Below are 19,135 nucleotides of genomic sequence, written 5' to 3' on the forward strand. Positions count from 1 at the left end.
AAGTTATTACTTTTTGTTTTTCAAGGCTCAAGCTGTCTCTCATCACGTCTCCGGATAGCAGCTCCTCCTCCAGGTGGGTCACCTCACCCCGAAGAGTCTCAAACTGGATTTCGGCATTCTGAGCCCGCTGCAGAGTCTGCTGGTGCAACCCAGTCTGATGCTCCAACTGTTCAATCAGTTTGGCTACCTGGGCTTCAAGCTGGGACACCATCTGGAAACAAACAAACACGATGAGATGGAACTTAGTCCGGGTCGCAAGAAACTGTTCAAATCTGCTGCTTGTCAGCAACAAGACTATATCATTCGCATCAAGATTTAAATCACTTGGTGCCTTAAAAAAACAAAAATTCATAAAAACCAAACCAAAACAAACCGTTAGCCACCAGATTTACCTCTTTGAAAAAGATGGGCTTTCTTCTCATCACACGTCAGTTCTCTGTAGGGCTCCTTATTTCCCGATTAATGCTTCCGGGCGGTTTTTAGCTCAACAGTCGCCTAAACAGTAAGACTTACTTCTAGAGCCTCCACCAGCGGAATGAGGAGGGCTGGTAGAAAAAGTGAGAGTGAAGCCCCAGGATCAAGGGTACTTCTATGACTTTGCCTTCGATGGGCTCTGTTTTTAGGACTAAAAATCCTAGAAACCCTCAGGACGGACTCTACTGTCATCACCAGAAACCTTTCTTTTGTGTCATGGCCACTACTGCTCCTGGACCAGGGAGGCTCAGGGGAGTTGGACCTGCATCACTATGACAGATTTTTGGGGGGTTTTCGGTAAGAGTGGCTGTTTCAAGGAAATCTGCTGCAGCGATAGCCCAGAGCCTCAAAGAAACCAGTTGGGCAACCTTTGCAACGGCCCTGTTTACTGCCTGACAGAAATGCCTTTACTTTACAAGTTATGGGAAGAATGCTTTTAGAAAAACAAGTTTATATCATCTGACCAATAATGACCAAAAGGCACTTAAGAAAGAAGAAAAAAGAAATATGTCACATCCCAGTGAATTTATTTTGGGGCACTAATTTCTTAAAGTGGAAACTTGAAGCTGAGTTTGACAGCTTGAAGCTTCAAAGTTCCTTTAATTAGGCAATAGTGAGCCAGACAGACTAAAGTGCTCCTATCCGACATTTCACATTTAAAGGCCCTCCAAATCGAGGAATTTCTATTTTAATTTTAAAATAGAATGAGAACAATAATTCACTCTGATATTCCTGCTCAATATCTGTCTTTCAAGGTTTTAGGATAGCCATCCAATTGCAAGCAACCAACATAACCAAAGAGCAATTCATGATCACTAACATTACTTAGACAAGCCCCTCTTGATTACCCAATTTCTCCAGTCAAACTTTTTTTAATGGTATTTGGTATTTGCTTACTATGTGCCAGGCAGTAAGCAGTGGCGGCATGTACAGGTTAATCAGGCTGGACGTAGTCCATGTCCCACATGGGGCCTACAGTCTCAATCCCCATTTTACAGATGAGATAACTGCGGCACAGAGAAGCTAAACGACTTGCCCAAGGTCACTTCCTCCAAAGTCTTTTGCATTCCCCTTCCAGATTGCTCTGAACCCTGGCACCTCTTCCAGGATCAGGAACTTGATGGCAGGCTGGGAGCTGAAAATAAACACACTGGTCATATAGACACCTGGGCACTAAATCCATATCATAAGGGGACAGACCAGTAAAAACCAAACTGTCTGGTACAGTGGCTCCCCCTGCATCAAACAGAAACTCCTTACCATCAGTTTCAATCATTAAATCACCTTGTCCCATCCTACCTCAACTCGCTACTCTCCTACTACAACCCAGCCTGCACACTTTGCTCCTCTGGGGCCAACCTACTCACCATGCCTTCATCTTGTCTATTTCATCACCGACATCTCACCTATGTCCTGCCTCTGGCCTGAAACGCCCTCCCTCCTCACATCCAACAGGCAACTACTCTCTTCACCTTCAAAGCCTTATTGAAGGCACATCTCCTCCACGAGACCTTCCCTAAGCCCTCCTTTCCACTTCTCCGACTTCCTTCTGGGCTGCCTTGACGTGCTCCCTTTCTTCATTTCTCCTCCCAGCCCCACACCATTTACATACATATCTGTAATTTTATTTATTTATGTTAATGTCTGTCTCTCCCTCAAGACTATAAACTCAATGTGGGCAGGGAATATGCCTGCTATATTGGTCTTTCCCCAGTGCTTAGTACAGTGTTCTCCACACACTAAGTGCTCAATAAATACGATTGACTGACTGACCGACCTCACCTCTGCAGCATCCCAGTGTTCCTCAGACCGTTCCACTCTGAGGGCAAGCTTCATGTCAGGCAAGAGCACTAGCAGGAATCAAACAATCAATGGTATTGATTGAGTGCTTACTGTGTACAGAGCACCGTGTACTAAATGCTTGAGAGAGTAGAAATTGGTAAAAACATTCTTGGTCCTTAAAGAGCTTATGGTCTAGAGGCAGAGGCAGATGTTAAAATAGATAATGGATATGTACACATAAGGGGTGAGATGACTATCAAGTACAGATCCAAGTGCTTAGGTAACATCGTATGGATAGGGAGTAGGAGAAATGAAGGCTTAGTCAGGGAAGTCCTGTTGGAGAAGATTTGATTTTAATAAGGTACTAGAATTTTAATTAGGCATTAATTAGGAAAGTCCTCTTGAAGGAGATGTGATTTTAATAAAGATTAGGACGGAGTAGAGGCCATTAGATTAGGCAAGAAGGAAGTCACTGATCCTAGACAGGGCAGTTTCCAAGGCGTGAAGGGGGCGGAAGTTAGATCGGAGAGGGTCAAGGAGAAAACCGGAGGACAGCAATTGAAGGAAGCAGGTGTAGACAAGAGTTTGAACCGGAATGGTAAGAGGGAAATGGGGTGATAACTGGAGGGAGTCAGAGCCCTGCTCCGGAATCAGAAAAACCAATTTACTAAAGCAAAAGGCTTCCCCTAGCCCCAGGAGAGTGCGATCTTCACCCCACCAACTGCTTCAGTGAAGCCAGTGCTCCTGCCAAAAAGCAGTGCTGTTCTGGAGCTAGTGCAGGCTACGAGCCGCTTTAGTTTCACCGAAAGACAAGTTTGTGGTCCATCCCTCCTCTCTGAGCCCGGTTGCTCCAACTCTGAGATCTCCAACCCCAAGTGAGAAGCAGAGTGTCTTAGTGGATAGAACACAAGCCTGAGAGTTAGAGGACCTGGACTCTAATTCCAGTTCTGCCACTTGTTTGCTGTGTGACCTTGGACAAGTCACTTCACTTCTATGTCCCTCTGTTACCTCATCTGTAAAATGGGAATTAAGACTGTGAGCCCCACGAGGGAGAGGGACTGTATCCAAACTGATTTGCTAAGCAGTGTGGCTCGGTGGAAAGAGCCCGGGCTTGGGAGTCAGAGGTCATGGGTTCGAATCCCCGCTCTGCCACTTGGCAGCTGTGTGACTGTGGGCAAGTCACTTCACTCCTCGGTGCCTCTGTGACCTCATCTGTAAAATGGGGATTAAAACTGTGAGCCTTATGTGGGACAACCTGATTACCTTGTATCTCCCCCAGCGCTTAGAACAGTGCTCAGCACATAGTAAGCGTTTACCAAATACCTATATTATTAGAGTTCCTGGTACATGGTAAGCGCTTAAAAAACACCATTAAAAAAATTAAAAACTTCCGGTTCCCTAGACACAAAACTCGCTGAGGGGTGAGGATAAATGCTTCTTTTCTGGTGAACTATATTCTCCTGTGCTACAAATCTTCTCCCACCTAAGTCTTTTCATGAGCCCTTCAATTTCTCTAATGATCCTCAAAAGAATCAGTGGTATTTACTGAGCTCTTACTGTGGGTAGAGAACTGTACTAAGAGCTTGGAAGAGTACAGTACAGTTGGTAGAGTTTACCTGCTTAAGGGGGACACAGACATTAAAATAAATTTCAGAGAGAGGAAGCAGCAGATTTCAGAGAACGGGCTTTATTCTCCTTACTGTTTTTACCTGTTGAGTTGAAAGAGAAAGAATAACATGGGATTCAGTTCTCCTACTCTGTAAAATGAGATTTAACCTTGATATTCTAACAAGCGCTTAGTTCAGTGCTTTGCACATAGTAAGTGCTCAAAAAATACGATTGAATGAATGAACAAATCATGCTCAAAATAATCCTACTGACATCTTGGCTGCCTATAATAAAAATAATTGTAGCGCTTGCTAAATGCTTACTATGTGCCAACCCCTGAAATAAGCGCTGGGTTGATACAGTCCCTCTACACTGTGAGCTGGCTGTGGGCAGGGAATGTGTCTGTTTATTGTTATAGTGTAACCTCCCAAGCGCTTAGTACAGTACTTTGCACACAGTAAGTGCTCAAAAAATGAATGAATACAAGATAATCAGTTTGGACACAATTCCTTTCCAACTCTGGGGCTCAGAGTTGAAGGGGGAGGGAGAACAGGCATTTCATTCCCATTTTACAGATGAGGAAATTGAGGCACAGAGCAGTTAGATGACTTGCCCAAGGTCAGACAATAGGCAAATGGTGTAGTTAGGATCAGAACCTAACATGGAAGGGAGAGGTTGTAGGAGCAATGAGGGGTTAGTCAGGAAAGTTCTCTTGGAAGAGATGTGATTTTAATAAGGCATTAGATTTTAATTAAGCATTAGTCACGCATTAGAACCCAGGCCACACTGCTCCTCATGAACTATTGATAATACTTTGATAATATTGATAATATCTTCTATTGATAATATCTTCTGGCCTAGTGGATAGAGCATGGGCCAGGGAGTCAGAAGGACCTAGATTCTAATCCTGCCTCCACCACTTGTCTGCTGTGTGACCTTGCGTGAGTCACTTCATTTCTCTGTACCTCAGTTACCTCATCTATTAAATGGGGATTAAGAAGGTGAGCACCAGGTGAGACAGGGACTGTGTCCAACCTGATTAGCTTGTATCTACCCCAGCGCTTAGAACAGTGCTTGACACGGAGTAAGCACTTAACAAATACTATTATTATTATTATTTCTCCTGGAAACATCATCCAACATCTGTTTTAATGACACAGTTCTCTTCTAGATTTTCTGATTCTCCACTTACTCCTCAGGCCCTTTTACTAGATCTCATTTTGCTTCTGACTCCCTAACTATGGGTGTTACTCAAGGCTCGGCTCTTGGTTTTCTACTCTCCTCACTTTACATTCAAATCTATAATATAGGAGCTTGGGAATAAATGACGCAAAGCAATACTCCTCTAACTACAGATCATCTCAACCCCAATTATTTTGCATCCAAAAGACTACTTATGATCCCCAAACCCATCAGACAAATTATCTTGACCCACAACTCAAAGCCTAAGAGAATGAGCAAGTAATCACTTTAACAAAAACTGAAAACGGGACTTTGTTCCCAAACTGACGCTGGATTTTCAGGGTGATGTTCGTTGTTACTGAAGTTTCATCATTAATAATTCATTCATTCATTCAATAGTATTTATTGAGCGCTTACTATGTGCAGAGCACTGTACTAAGCGCTTGGAATGAACAAGTCGGCAACAGATAGAGACAGTCCCTGCCGTTTGACGGGCTTACAGTCTATTCGGGGGAGACAGACAGACATGAGGGTAGATGCTCGTGTCACAAGAAAATAACGCGGCTGCTAAAAAACATTGAGCATTTAGAGATATTTTGCAACTAGCATAAAATCTCTCTAAAACTACGACAGGGGAGGAATCAAATCAGTCTTACTTTTATGGAAAACAGCCCAACTGAAATGAGTTGATGTGATGCATAGAATGAATTGGAATCCTGGGTGAGTTCAAAGAAAAGAAAGTCCAGCAGGCCCAAGTGGAAAGTATGGGTCTGGGAGGCAGGGGACCTGGGTTCTAATCCCGGCTCTGCCACTTGGACTATGTGACCTCGGGCAAGTCACTTAACTTCTAGTGCCTGTTACCTCATTTGTAAAATGGGGATTAAGACTGCCCCATGTGGGACATCTAGACTGTAAGCTAGATTTCAGGGGCAGGAAATATGTCTGTTTATTGTATACTGTACTCTCCCAAGCATTTGGTACAGTGCTCTGCACACAGTAAGTACTCAATAAATATGATTGAATGAATAATTGTGTCCAATCTGATTAGCTTGTATCTACCCCAGGGCTTATTTTGTGATTGATTGAACATCTGATCATTATTTTGTCAACAACGGGCCATGTAGGCCTTAAAGAACAATCTTAACCTATATATTTAATAATAATGTTGGTATTTGTTAAGCGCTTACTATGTGCCGAGCACTGTTCTAAGCGCTGGGGGAGATACAGGGTAATCAGGTTGTCCCACGCTGAGGCTCACAGTTAATCCCCATTTTACAGATGAGGGAACTGAGGCACAGAGAAGTGAAGTGACTTGCCCCCAGTCACACAGCTAACAAGTGGCAGAGCCGGGAGTCGAACTCATGACCTCTGATTCCGAAGCCCAGGCTTTTTTCCACTGAGCCACGCTGCTTCTATATTTTTAGATGCTCTTTTTCAGTATTTAAAAGACGACAGCGATAACAGAGAGGATAATATACTTAGTTATTTAAATTATCTAAAAATTAACTTTAAGCCATTAGATTGGCAATTAATAAAGGATGTAGACTTTAGACTGTAGATTCCTTGGGGGCAAGAAGGGTGTCTACCACCTTAGTTGTACTGCGCTCTCCCAAGCATTTAATACAATGTTCTGCACAGAGTAAGCACTTGAACAATTGGATGTAGAAGGAACAAAATGTTTCACCTAAAAAAATCTGAGCTGGAATCTGCAGTATGGCAGTTTTCTAATTTATACCTTGCTGAGCCACAAGTCCTATTTTCATAATGCTGACTCTGTAAGGCTAAATTCCCACTTTTTTAAATTGTCTCAACTACGCACTTAAAATTCACATGAGTTCATCAGTAGCCTTTTCTTTAAAAAGTCAGAAACCTAAAACATTTTAATTTAGTCTCAAGCACTCAAAATTCAAGAGCATCCAGCAGATTCCTATATCCCGAACAGAATAGAAACATTTTGAAAAAAATCATTACTTGCCATTTCCAGAAAGGCCCAGATGACACGGATATGACTGAGCGAAGAAAATATAAGTCACCTCTACTTTAATGTGGACCACAGGTAGAGGTAAGCATAAATGGGGCATGGGACATTGTAAAGGTCGACAACACAACGTTCAGAAAGTAACAAGCAGGAATTAGTGGAAGTTGCAGTTTTCCGGATAAAGCCTGAACCTGCTGTTTGGGCTTTACATTAGTATTACCCAGCTCTTTATTGGATATTGGCCATGGCAGCTGGAAGCGAACGTGCTGCCTCTTCATCGAACAGATCACAAATCTGTGAAGCATCAGCCCTGGAGAAACACTCTAGCCATGAGACATAAAGCTTATTTTCTCCTGATTTTACTTGGAAATGAGTCACCCAAGACAGACAGTAGCTATATGCTTGATTTTAGGCTTTTAAATAGGGAGAGGAGCTATTGAAAAAGATTACTGGGTAGGAAAGCTAGAGAAAGCCAATAACATGGCACTGAATCATTCTAATTTTTTACTGAAGGGGATGGGCAGAGGGCAGGAGGAGACGAGAGAAGGACAGGAGAAACCAGCCAAACCAATTTAAATCATTTTGCTTTGGAAAATATACACATCAAGCTGATGAGTTTTTGTTTTGGGTTTTTTTTTTGCCAATTTTACTTACTGGAACAAAAATAGTTTCAAAGATAAACCCTTGGAGAAAAAATGGGACTGGAGTGAAATGATAGAAACAACATTAAATCAGTAAACGTTGAAGGACATCTGCACTCAACGGAACAGGAAAGCATTTCATTAGTTTTCCTCAATTAAAAGATGTTTATAACCCAATTTTTTTCTCCGTTTATAAAGTAACCCCAGAATGAACTTTTATAACCAAGTTAAGCTTTCAAAGGAAAAATGAAATTGTTGAACTTGGACAGGCAGAACAAATCTATAAGCAAACTATAGAAATATTTACAACCTAGTCATCATTCCGATTAGAAAACAACAGGAGGGCTATACTTTGGAGAACGAAGTCTGAATTTAAATCACACCGCATTAAAAACATCCTGCACTCGATTTCTCATAACAACTCAGTGAAATAAAATTTACAGAAATGTTAAAGACATACTTGCTAGCCTACGTGTGGGCTTTTAACACATTTTACTCAGGTTAAGTAAGGAAAATGAATAGGTTCTGGTTGCTTTTCTTCCGTTGTTCATGGACTAATACTATATAATGAAGCAAATCACTACATATGGGAGAATATTAATGTTTCCTAGGAAAGCTTTTTCCATTGATATTTGCTGGAAATAATTTGATGAAAATGTTTCTCTTCCAATTGGTTCATAAAAAAATATATTTATCGAAGCACTTAAATTTAGAATATAAAAAGCTATTCAAATAAGCCATGTCCTGTTGGTCTGTGGCTTAAAAATACTTAACTCATCCCTGAAAGAAATCTTGCTGTGAACAAATAAAAACGTTCATAAAAATTGAAAACGTAGCCCATAGCAATAGTGGTTCAATCGTTAGAGTAAACAATGAAAGTCAGTTCTCCTAGAAACAGTAGTTGAGAGAACTTGAGTTTCCGTTATCTGGTTTTATAGTGGTGATCATCCATCTAAATTTAAACCAATACTAAATTGAGTGTTTGGGAAAGTAATAATCCCTGCTCTCCAGGAGCTTACAATCTAGTGGGGCAGACATTAAAATAATAATAACGGTATTTGTTTAGCATTTATTCTGTGTCAAGCACTGTTCTAAGCCCGGGAGTAGATACAAGCTAATCAGTTTTTGCACTGCCCCTGTCCCACATAGAGATCACAGACTCAATCCCCATTTTACAGGTGAGGTAACAGACACAGAAAAATCAAATGACTTGCCCAAGATCACACAGTAAAAAACTGATGGAGCCGGGACTAGAATCCAAGACCTTCTGACTCCCAGGCCCATGTTCTCACCACTAGGTAGGTAGGGGAAGCAATAGAGTATACCGATATGTATGCAAGTGTTGCGGTGGTTGAGTGGGATGAGTATAGAAATGCTTAGGGGTACAAAACCAAGTGTGTAGTCTGTCCTTTGCCTAGTACTGTACCTGTACTGGATGCTTCTATGTCTAGCAATTTTATTTTTAAACACCGAGCCTCCATCCGCCTCAGCTCCTGACACCAAGTCCCGTGGCTCCAAAGCTATTATATAACAGCTTTGGAGCAATAGAGAGAGCCAGAGGTCTTTCCCTGGCCTACTCAGTAACTATATATGTTATATATGGAGCAGCATAGTGTAGTGGATAGAGCATGACCTGGGAGTCAGAAGGTGATGGATTCTAATCCTAGATCCGCCACTTGTCTGCTGTGTGATCTTGGGCAAGTCACTTCACTCTGTGCATCTGTAAAATGGGAATTGAGACGGTGAGCCCCTCATAGGACAGGGACTGTGTCCAACTCCATTTGTTTGTACCCACCCCAGCGCTTAGTACATTTCATGGCACATAGTAAGCATTTAGGAAATACTATCATTATTATTATTACAAACTTTCATAAAGACCCTTTTTGGGTGTGTCCACATGACACCCTTACTTAGGTTGCATATCACAACACGTTACAGGATTTGTAAAAAAAGTGTCTAGAATTCTTTGGTACCATCAATGGCCACCCAAGCTCAGACTGACGCCGCACTCATATGCCTTTTTTCTGACATTGCGTCCTGGTCAATCAAGATAGACATGTTGGATGAGCATGTCTTAATTCTCCAAGAACGTTCTATCCAAAATACATAATGAAAACCCAAGATATGGGAGAAGCAACTAAATAGTTATTAAAAATCCACTGTGCTCAGAGCACCAGAGTAGACACTATGGGAGCTTCAAAGGAAGAGAAGACACAGTTCCTGCCCTCAAAGCTGAAAATGTGATGAAGGGACAAGCCAAGTAAAAACAAATCTAGGGACAGAAGCAGAAAACACAGACCTAATTACAGACATACATCTAGATGTATGTTTCATGCTTAATAACTTGAGAGGAGGGAGGATTAAGTTCATTAAGTGGCTCCAAGAGAGATTGGAGTGACTAGAGTCATCTAGATGGGACTACTTCAAGCTATAAATCAAACCACAGAATTACTGAGCACCTGCTGTGAACAAAGCATTCTACTGTTTGAGATAATACGAATCAATCAATGACATTTATTGAGCACTTACTATGTGCAGAGCATTATACTAAGCTCTTGGGAGACTACAATTCAAGAGAGCTGGCAGAAAGGTACCCTCCGCACAAGGAACTTTCATTCTAGAGAAGGAAAGAGACATTAGTATAAAAAACAAATTAAGGATATGTACATAAGTGCTATGGGGCTGAGGGAGGAGTGAATAACAAGTACTTCAAGGGTACAGATCCAAGTGCACATGTGATGCAGAAAGGGAGATGGAGTTGGAGAAAAGAAGGCTTAATTGGGGAGGGCCTCTCGGAAGAATAAGAGGCAGTTTCTTCTTGTAAAATGCTTAAAATCTATGAGAAGAAACTAGCAGATGCAAGCCATTCACAAATAGCTAGAGGAAGAAAGGGAAACAGTGCTACAACTGCTGATGGAAGGAATATGGCATATATTTTATGCAGATATATACATATGTCAATGTTATTTTAAGTCAAGAATAGGCATAAATGCTTAGGCAAGGAGAATAGATAAAAGGGTAAAAAATAGTTGCACTTCCTCTCTAGTTTTCTCCTTGACCCTCTTCAATCTGGCTTCCGTTCCCTTCGCTCCACGGAAACTGCCCTCTCTAATGTCACCAATGACCTCCTTCTTGCCTAATGCAGCGGCCCCTCTCCATCCTAATCTTTTTTGATCTCTCTGTGGCCTCCGACAGTATAAACCAGCCCCTCCTTCTGGAAACATTGGCTAACCTCGAATTTACCAATACTGTCCTCTCTTGGTTCTCTGATCTCTCTGGCCCCTCATTCTTTTGCAGTCTGTTCTGTAGGCTCCTCCTCTCTGCCTCCCACCCCCTGACTGTGGGAGTCCCTCAAGGCTCAATTCTGGGTCCCCTTCTATTCTCCACATACACCGATGCCCCTGGAGAACATATTCTCTCCCACAGCTTCACTTACCACCTCTACGGGGATGATTCTAATCTAACTCTTCAGCCCTGACCTCTCACTGTCTGCAATCTCACATTTCCTACTGCCTTCAGGGCAGCTCTAGTTGGATGATCCGCTGACATCTCAAACATGTCCCAAACAAAACTCACCCTCCTACCCAAACCCTGTCCTCTGCCTGTCTTTCCCCTGTTTTTGTCATCACTGTAGACAACACCTTTATTCTCCCTGTCTCATAAGCCCATAAGCTTGGCATTATCCTCGGACTCATCTCTCTCGTTCATCCCATATATTCCATCTGTCGTAAAGTCCCGTTGGTTCTACCTTCACAACATTCCTAAAATCCAGCCTTTCCTCTCCGTCCAAACTGCTACCAAGCTGATTCAAGCACTTATATCCCACCTTGACTACTGCATCCGCCTCCTTGCTGACCTCCCCGCAACCTGTCTCTCCCCACTCTATTCCATAATTCACTCTGTTGCCTAGATCATTTTTCTAAAAAAAAATAGGGTCCACATTTCCCCACTCACCCAGAACCTCTAGTGGTTGCCCGTCCTCCTCCGTGGTAAAGTGGTAAACTCCTTACCACTGGCTTTAAAGCAATTAGCTTGCCCTCCGACCTTAGCTCATTGATTTCCTACTACAATCCAGCCGGTTCACTTCACTCCTCTAACGCCAACCTAGTCACTGTATCTCGGTATCATCTATCTCAATTCTGTTCCTTTGCCCACATCCTCCCTCTGAAAGAACCCGGGCTTGAGAGGATGTGGGTTCTAATCCCTGCTCTGCCACTTTTCTGCTGTGCGACCTCGGGCTAGTCACTTCACTTCTCTGTGTCTCAGTTACCTCATCTGTGAAATGGGGAATAAGACTGTGAGCCCCACGTGGGACAACCTGATTACCTTGTATCTATCCCAGTGCTTAGAACAGTGCTTGGCACAGAGTAGGTGCTTAACAAATACCATCATTATTATTATTATTACTTTCTACAGAGCACCACTCTCACTATCTTCAAAACCTTATTAAAATCAAATCTCCTGCAAGAGACCTTCCCCAACCAAGCCCTCATTTCCCCTACTCCCTCCCCCTTCTGCATCAACTATGTACTTGAATCTGCACCCTTTAAGTATGGAATACCACCTCATCCTCAGCTTCACAACACTAATGAAAATATACATAATTTGTTTTATTGTCTGTCTCCCCGGCTAGACTGTAAGTTCCTTAGGGGCAGGGAATGGGTCTATCAGCTCTGTTGTACTCTCCTAAGCGCTTAGTAAAGTGCTCTGTACACAATAAGTGCTCAGCAAATACCAGTGATTGATTGTTAAGGGCAGCTGTTGGATAGCCTTAACCTCCCTACTAAAAATGATCCAAATTAACCCTGGTAGCCCTAGACGAACAAAGAGTTGTTTTCATATCACTAAGTTTTGTGCGGTGGGATTGGTGGTTTTTTTTGTTTTCAACTTTCTAGTTTTCTGCCTTTGATTTGCTTTTTTCCTATTTTTCTGGGGACTGGAGAAAGAAGGTAATAAATGGCACACAGGGAAAAAAGAGAAAAAAAAAAGAAATAGATTAAAGAAAGAAGAAAATGAGCAAAGGACAAATAGCATCAAGCCACACTTTGACAACATTTGAAGGCAGCATGATCAAGAGGAAATAAACATGGGTCTGGGGATCAGACGATTTGAGATCCAGTCCTATTCCTGCTAGTGAGTGTCCAGGTGGGTGACCTCAGGCACTTAACCTTTCCGTGCCTGCTCCTCCTTTTGTAAAATTGGGATAATACCTGTTTTTCTATAACTCACAGGGATAATGTGAAGATAAAATGAGACGAGATGCAAAAGTGACTTGAAAAAATAAAATCACTATTCAAATTTTCATATCTAATAGGGCTAGGCAACTGGCTCTTGGAGGCATCTTCAAGGGAGGAAAGAGAACTGAACAAACATCATAATATTCTTGTTTCACACTCCTGAGGTGTTGGATGAGCTCTTTCAATTTAGATGGCATTCTGCACATGGAAAGGAGTAATTCCGAGAAAAAGATTATGCCTTTAGTTAGTAATGAGGATTTTTTTTTTTTTTTGCAAAATGAAAAGATAGGAAAAACCACATTATTTCCTGCCAGGAAGTGTTTTTAGAAGGGTATTTTAAATGTACCAGCCTCAGGGTGTGGGGGTGGAGAGGAATGCTTTTGCACCACTAACCCATAGCCCTGGATCACCTCCATTGTCTGTCCCTTTAGTTTTTATTCTCGAGCTGCTGAACGCCGCTGGTGGAAATCTAAACACCAGGCCAACCTTTTCCACTTTGAATTTGTCCTTTCTTGCCTTAACTCTGCCCTCTCCTCTGCCAGGCAGAACGATTTCTCTTCCCTTATGCCCATCATCCTCATCAGTTGTTCCGGACATTTAACTCCCTCCTCAGGCCCCCATCCCTCCCCTTTCCCCATCCCTCACCCCCAACTATGTGGCTACCTACTTCGTTAGGAAAATTAACATCATCAGGTCTGAGCTTCCCAAAATTCCCCCTCCCCCATCCTCCCTCCTCTCAACCCCCTCATCTACTTTCCCGTCCTTCCCAGCAGTATCTTCAGAGATCTTATCTCTTCTCTCAAGTGCCACCCCCTGCACATGCGCATCAGATCCCATTCCTTCTCACCTTATAAAAGCTCTCACCCCTTCCCTCCTCCCCTCCTTAACTTCCATCTTCAACCACTCACTCTCCAACGGCTTCTTCCCCTCTGCCTTCAAACATGCCCATGTCTCCCCCATCCTAAAAAAAGTCCTCCCTTGACCCCACAGCCCCTTCCAGTTATCATCCCATCTCCCTCCTACCCTTCTTTTCCAAACTCCTAGAGCGAGTCATCTACACTCGTCTCAAATTCTTCTCCTCCAACTCTCTCCTGGACCCCCTCCAATCTGGCTTCCGTCCCCTCCACGCCACTGAAACCGCCCCCTCAAAGGCCACCAATGACCTCCTTCTTGTCAAATCCAACAGCTCCTACTCCATCCTAATCCTCCTCGAACTCTCGGCTGCCTTTGCCACTGTCAACCATCCCCTTCTCCTCAACACATTATCCAACCTTGGCTTCACTGACTCCATCCTCTCCTGGTTCTCCATTTATCTCTCTGGCCATTTATTCTCAGTCTCCTTTGCTGGCTCCTCCTCCCCCTCCCATCCACTAACTGTAGGGGTTCCTCAAGGGTCAGTTATTGGTCCCCTTCTATTCGCCATCTACGCTCACTCTCTTGGTGAACTCATTCACTTCCACAGCTTCAATTACCATCTGTAAGCAGATGACACCCAAATCTATATCTCCTGCCCTGTTCCTTCTCCTTCCCTCCAGGCTCACATATCCTCCTGCTTTCAGGACATCTCTACTTGGATGTCCTCCCATCACCTAAAACTCAAAATGTCCAAGACAGAGATCTTTATCTTCCCTCCCAAACCCTGTCCTCTCCCTGACTTTCCCGTCACTGTGGATGGCACCACCATCCTACTCATTTCACAGGCCTGAAACCTTGCTGTCATCCTTGACTCCTCTCTCTCATTCACCACACATATCCAGTCTGTCACCAAAGCCTGCCGGTCTCACCTTCACAACATCGCCAAGATCTGCCCTTTCCCCTCCGTCCACACCACTACCATGTTAGTACAATCACTCATCCTATCCCGACTGTATTATTGCAACAGCATCCTTTCTGACCTTCCAACCTCCTGTCTCTCCCCTCTTCAGTCTGTACTTCACTCTGCTGCCTGGATTATCTTTCTACAGAAACGTTCTGGGTATGTCACCACCCCCTCCTCAAAAATCTCCAGTGGTTGCCAATCAACTTCCAAATCAAGCAAAAACTCTTCATTATTTGCTTCAAACCTCTCCATCACCTTGCCCCCTCCTATCTCACCTCCCTTCTCTCCTTCTACATCCCAGCCCGCACTCTCCGCTCCTCTGGTGCTAACCTTCTCACTGTGCCTTGTTCTCGCCTGTCCCGCCGTCAACCCCTGGCCCACATCCTACCTTTGACCTGGAATGCCTTCCCTCCTCATATCCACCAAACAATCCACCAAACTTTCCCCCTTTCAAAGCCCTACTGAAGGCTCACCTCCTCCTATAGGCCTTCCCAGATTAAGCCCTCCTTTTCCTCAGCTCCCCCTCCCCTCCCCATCACCTTGATTCACTCTCTTTCTCTACCCCCTCTCCCTGCCCCACAGCACTTAATTAATTAATTAATTAATGTTGGCATTTGTTAAGCGCCTACTATGTGCAAAGCACTGTTCTAAGCACTGGGGAGGATATAAGGTGATCAGGTTGTCCCACGTGGGGCTCACAGTCTTAATCCCCATTTTACAGATGAGGTAACTGAGGCACAGAGAAGTGAAGTGACTTGCCCAAAGTCGCGCAGCTGACAAGTGGCCGAGCCGGAAATTGAACCCATGATCTCTCACGCCCCAACCCGTGCTCTTTCCACTGAGCCACGCTGCTTCTCTTCTCTTGTAAGTATATGTACATACCTATAATTCTATTTATATTAATGCCTGTTTACTTGTTTTGATGTATATATATCTATAATTCTTTTTATTTATACTGATGCTATTGATGTTTATTTGTTTTGATATCTGTCTCCCCACTTCTAGATTGCAAGCCCACTGTGAGCAGGGATTGTCTCTCTTTTTATTGCTGAATTGTACTTTCCAAGAGCGTAGTAAGAGTGCTCTGCACACAGTAAGCACTTAATAAATACGATTGAATGAATGAATGAATGAATGATAATAATTCCCCATGGGATTATAAATAAGGATCTGGAAAATCAGAGTGCCCGGAGAGTTGAGAAAACACCTGTCCACTTACGTTTTTCCTGCTTTCTTCCATGTTGCCCACTTCTCGGATCCTCTCCACAATGGCCTCCTCTGAGGGCTTGACTGTGACCAAGTTGCTGCTGAGAAGGTCTGCAATTTGCTCTTTAAATACATTGAACAGGCTGTGAGCAGCCTTAGCATCCTCCTTGCTGCTCTTCAGACTCCCCTCCAGTCCACAAGAACTCTTCTTTAGGAGGCTCAGCTCCCTCATGGAGGCATCCCAGACCCGCTGCCCAGCCACCAGCCTTTCTTGGACGATTCTGACTTCTCTCTCAAGCTGCTGTCTGGCTGCTACAGCACTGTCCAAATCCTACAACATGACAAGCAAAAACAGAGAGGACCTTGTAGCTGGGAGCATGAAGTGTCAGGGAGTTACGAGCAAGTGACTTAAGGATGAATTCGATTTTGGTAATACTATGCTGACTTTGCTCATTAATAATTGAGCTATTTCGTTTGTTTTTTTGCATCCCTAAATCTATTTTCCTCCCTTGAAATGGCTATTAAATTCACAAAGAAATGTGTCTAGTTCAGAAGACAACTAAAGAAGAATGATAAGAAAATCTGCTTTCACAGAAACCAAATTAGGTCAGTATATAAATTCAAGAATCTGTGCTTAATTCTAATGAAAATATACACTGTTGGGTGTTCTCAAAGCCTATCACAGTGTTCTTCACATTGTGCTGCTAACTACAAGCAAATCAGGCAATGGCAAATAATCATCAGTCTCAAAATGGTACATTCAAAGATGAGTTTGGAATTCCGACTAATGTGATGGACATGAGAGAGTTCAGTTAATTTAACCAAATGTGCTGACATCTCTCTTATTCAACCCATATATTCAATTTGCCAGCAAATCCTGCCTGTTCAACATTCACAACATGAGTAAAATATGTCCTTTCTTCTCCATTCAAACTGCCATTATGCTAATCCAAGCACTTATCCAATCCCACCTTGACTACTGTATCAGCCTCCTTACTGACCTCCTTACCTCCTGTCTCTTTCCATTCCAGTCCATACTTCATTCTGCTGCCTGAATCCTTTTTCTAGGTGTCCATGTCTACCCACTCCTCAAGAACCTCCAATAGTTGTCCATACACCTCCACATCAAACAAAAACTCCTTACCGTCAACTTTAATGCACTCAATCAGTTTGCACCCTCCTATTTTACCTCACATATTTCCTACTACAACACAGCCCACTCTGCTCCTTGATGCCAACCTACTCACTGTACTTCAATCCTATCTCACTGCCGACCTTTTCAAAGCACATTAAAATCACATCTCCTCCAAGAGGCTTTTCCCAATTTAGCCCTCATTTCCCCTGCCCCCTCCCCCTTCTGCTTCATCCTTGCATTTGGATTAGCACCTTTTATTCACCCCGCCCTCAGCCCCCCAGCATTTAAGAATATATCTCATTCATTTTAATGTCCGTCTCCTCCTCTAGAAAGTAACCTCTTTGTAGGCAGGGAAAATGTCTTCCAACTCTGTTGTCTTCTCCCAAGTGCTTAGGATAGTGCTCTGCACAGAGTAAGTGCTCAATAAATACGATTGACTGATTAATCCTGCTTTTGGCAGGACCAACATGGTTTGTAGGGGCTTGTTCCACCCCCTGAAAGGCTCAGGTGGGACCCGTCCCATTTTCAGCTAGGATGGTGGGAAAGCACCCCTCAGTCACCGAAGCAGATGTGGTGGCATGACGGCAGGAAGGAGGAGTGGAGGAGAGGCTCCGGGCTTCCTCCTCTTCTTTAGCAATGGTGCCGTGACTATTCTAGCACATTCCAGGATATTTGGAGTTTCCAGCACAACTCAGTTGATAGGGTTTCCATCTGCTCCAGAAACTCCAAGGACTTGCTTTGGAAGACTGACAGCATCTGTGAGATGGGGCACTATCTGGGAGGCAAGGGGAAATGTGAGATTGCACCTGGTGACGTAGATTTGGGAGTAGGTCACAAAGAGGTGGTATCTATATGTTGGTATTTGTTTGTATTTGTTAAGCGCTTACTATGTGCCGAGCACTGTTCTAAGCGCTGGGGTAGACATAGGGGAATCAGGTTGTCCCACGTGGGGCTCACAGTCTTAATCCCCATTTTACAGATGAGGGAACTGAGGCACAGAGAAGTTAAGTGACTTGCCCACAGTCACACAGCTGACAAGTGGCAGAGCTGGGATTCGAACTCATGAACCCTGACTCCAAAGCCCACGCTCTTTCCACTGAGCCAAGCTGCTTCCACAAGAAGCCGTGCAAGAGGGTGAGCTCTCCGAGGGAGTTGAAACGTTAGGGTCCTAGAACAGTTGTCCAAGGGACACCCATATTTTGGGAATGAGAAGTGGAAGAAGAGCTAACCACTGAAACTGAGAAGGAACAGTCAGAATAAGAGAACTTGTGAATGCTATATCAGTGAAACTAAGGAGGATGGAGTAATCAAAAGGGTTGAAGCAGCATAAGAAGCAGCATGGCCGCAAAAGAAGCAGCAAGCAAGGGTAGGCCTGGGAGCCAGAGGACCTGGGTTCTAATCCCAGCTCTGCCACTGCCTGCTGTGTTACCTTGGGAAAGTGATTTGACATCTCTTTGCTTCAGTTTCTTCAACGGCAAAATGGAGATTCAGTGTCTATTCTCCATCCTACTTGGACTGTGAGCCCCATGTGGAGAGAGGGATTGTGTTCAACCTTGTATCTACCCCAGAGCTCAGAAAAGCAGCGTGGCTTAGTGGAAAGAGCACGGGCTTGGGAGTCAGAGGTCATGGGTTCCGATCCTGAGTCCACCACTTGTCAGCTGTGTGACTTTGGGCAAATCACTTAACTTCTTTGAGCCTCAGTGACCTCATCTGTAAAATGGGAATGAAGACTGTGAGCCCCACGAGGGACAACCTAATTACCTTGTTTTTACCCCAGTGCTTAGAACAGTGCTTGGCACATAGTAAGTGCTTAACAAATACCATGACTATGATTATTATTAATAGAGCCTGACACATAATAAGCACTTAACAAATACCATTTAAAGAAGAAAAAAAGGTGGCCAATAGGTCAAGGAGGATTAGTACAGAGTACAACCCACTGGACTTAGCCATGAGAAAGGCTTCGATGAGCTGAATGTGATCTCGGTAGAGTGAAGCGGAAGGTTTAAAAACTTGATTTTAGTGGGTCAAGAAGAGAGTTGATTGAGGGTCTCCTCTATCAATCAATGATAT

At 43.5% G+C, this 19,135-nt stretch overlaps 1 protein-coding gene across 2 annotated transcripts in view; it reads right to left on the reverse strand.

Moving 5' to 3' along the window:
- The window catches only part of CCDC170 (coiled-coil domain containing 170), a 67,856-nt gene that overhangs the window by 25,218 nt on the left and 23,503 nt on the right, over positions 1 to 19,135 (reverse strand). For both annotated transcript variants that reach the window (XM_039911147.1, XM_029057451.2), the window contains exons 6-7: positions 15,941 to 16,258; positions 11 to 211 (exon numbers count right to left, since the gene is read on the reverse strand). In XM_039911147.1, the coding sequence (XP_039767081.1) occupies positions 11 to 211; positions 15,941 to 16,258 (519 nt within the window). The remainder of the gene's footprint in view (positions 1 to 10; positions 212 to 15,940; positions 16,259 to 19,135) is intronic.

Source organism: Ornithorhynchus anatinus, chromosome 2 (genome assembly GCF_004115215.2).
Source record: "Ornithorhynchus anatinus isolate Pmale09 chromosome 2, mOrnAna1.pri.v4, whole genome shotgun sequence".
In the NCBI taxonomy this organism is placed as follows: Eukaryota; Metazoa; Chordata; class Mammalia; order Monotremata; family Ornithorhynchidae; genus Ornithorhynchus; species Ornithorhynchus anatinus.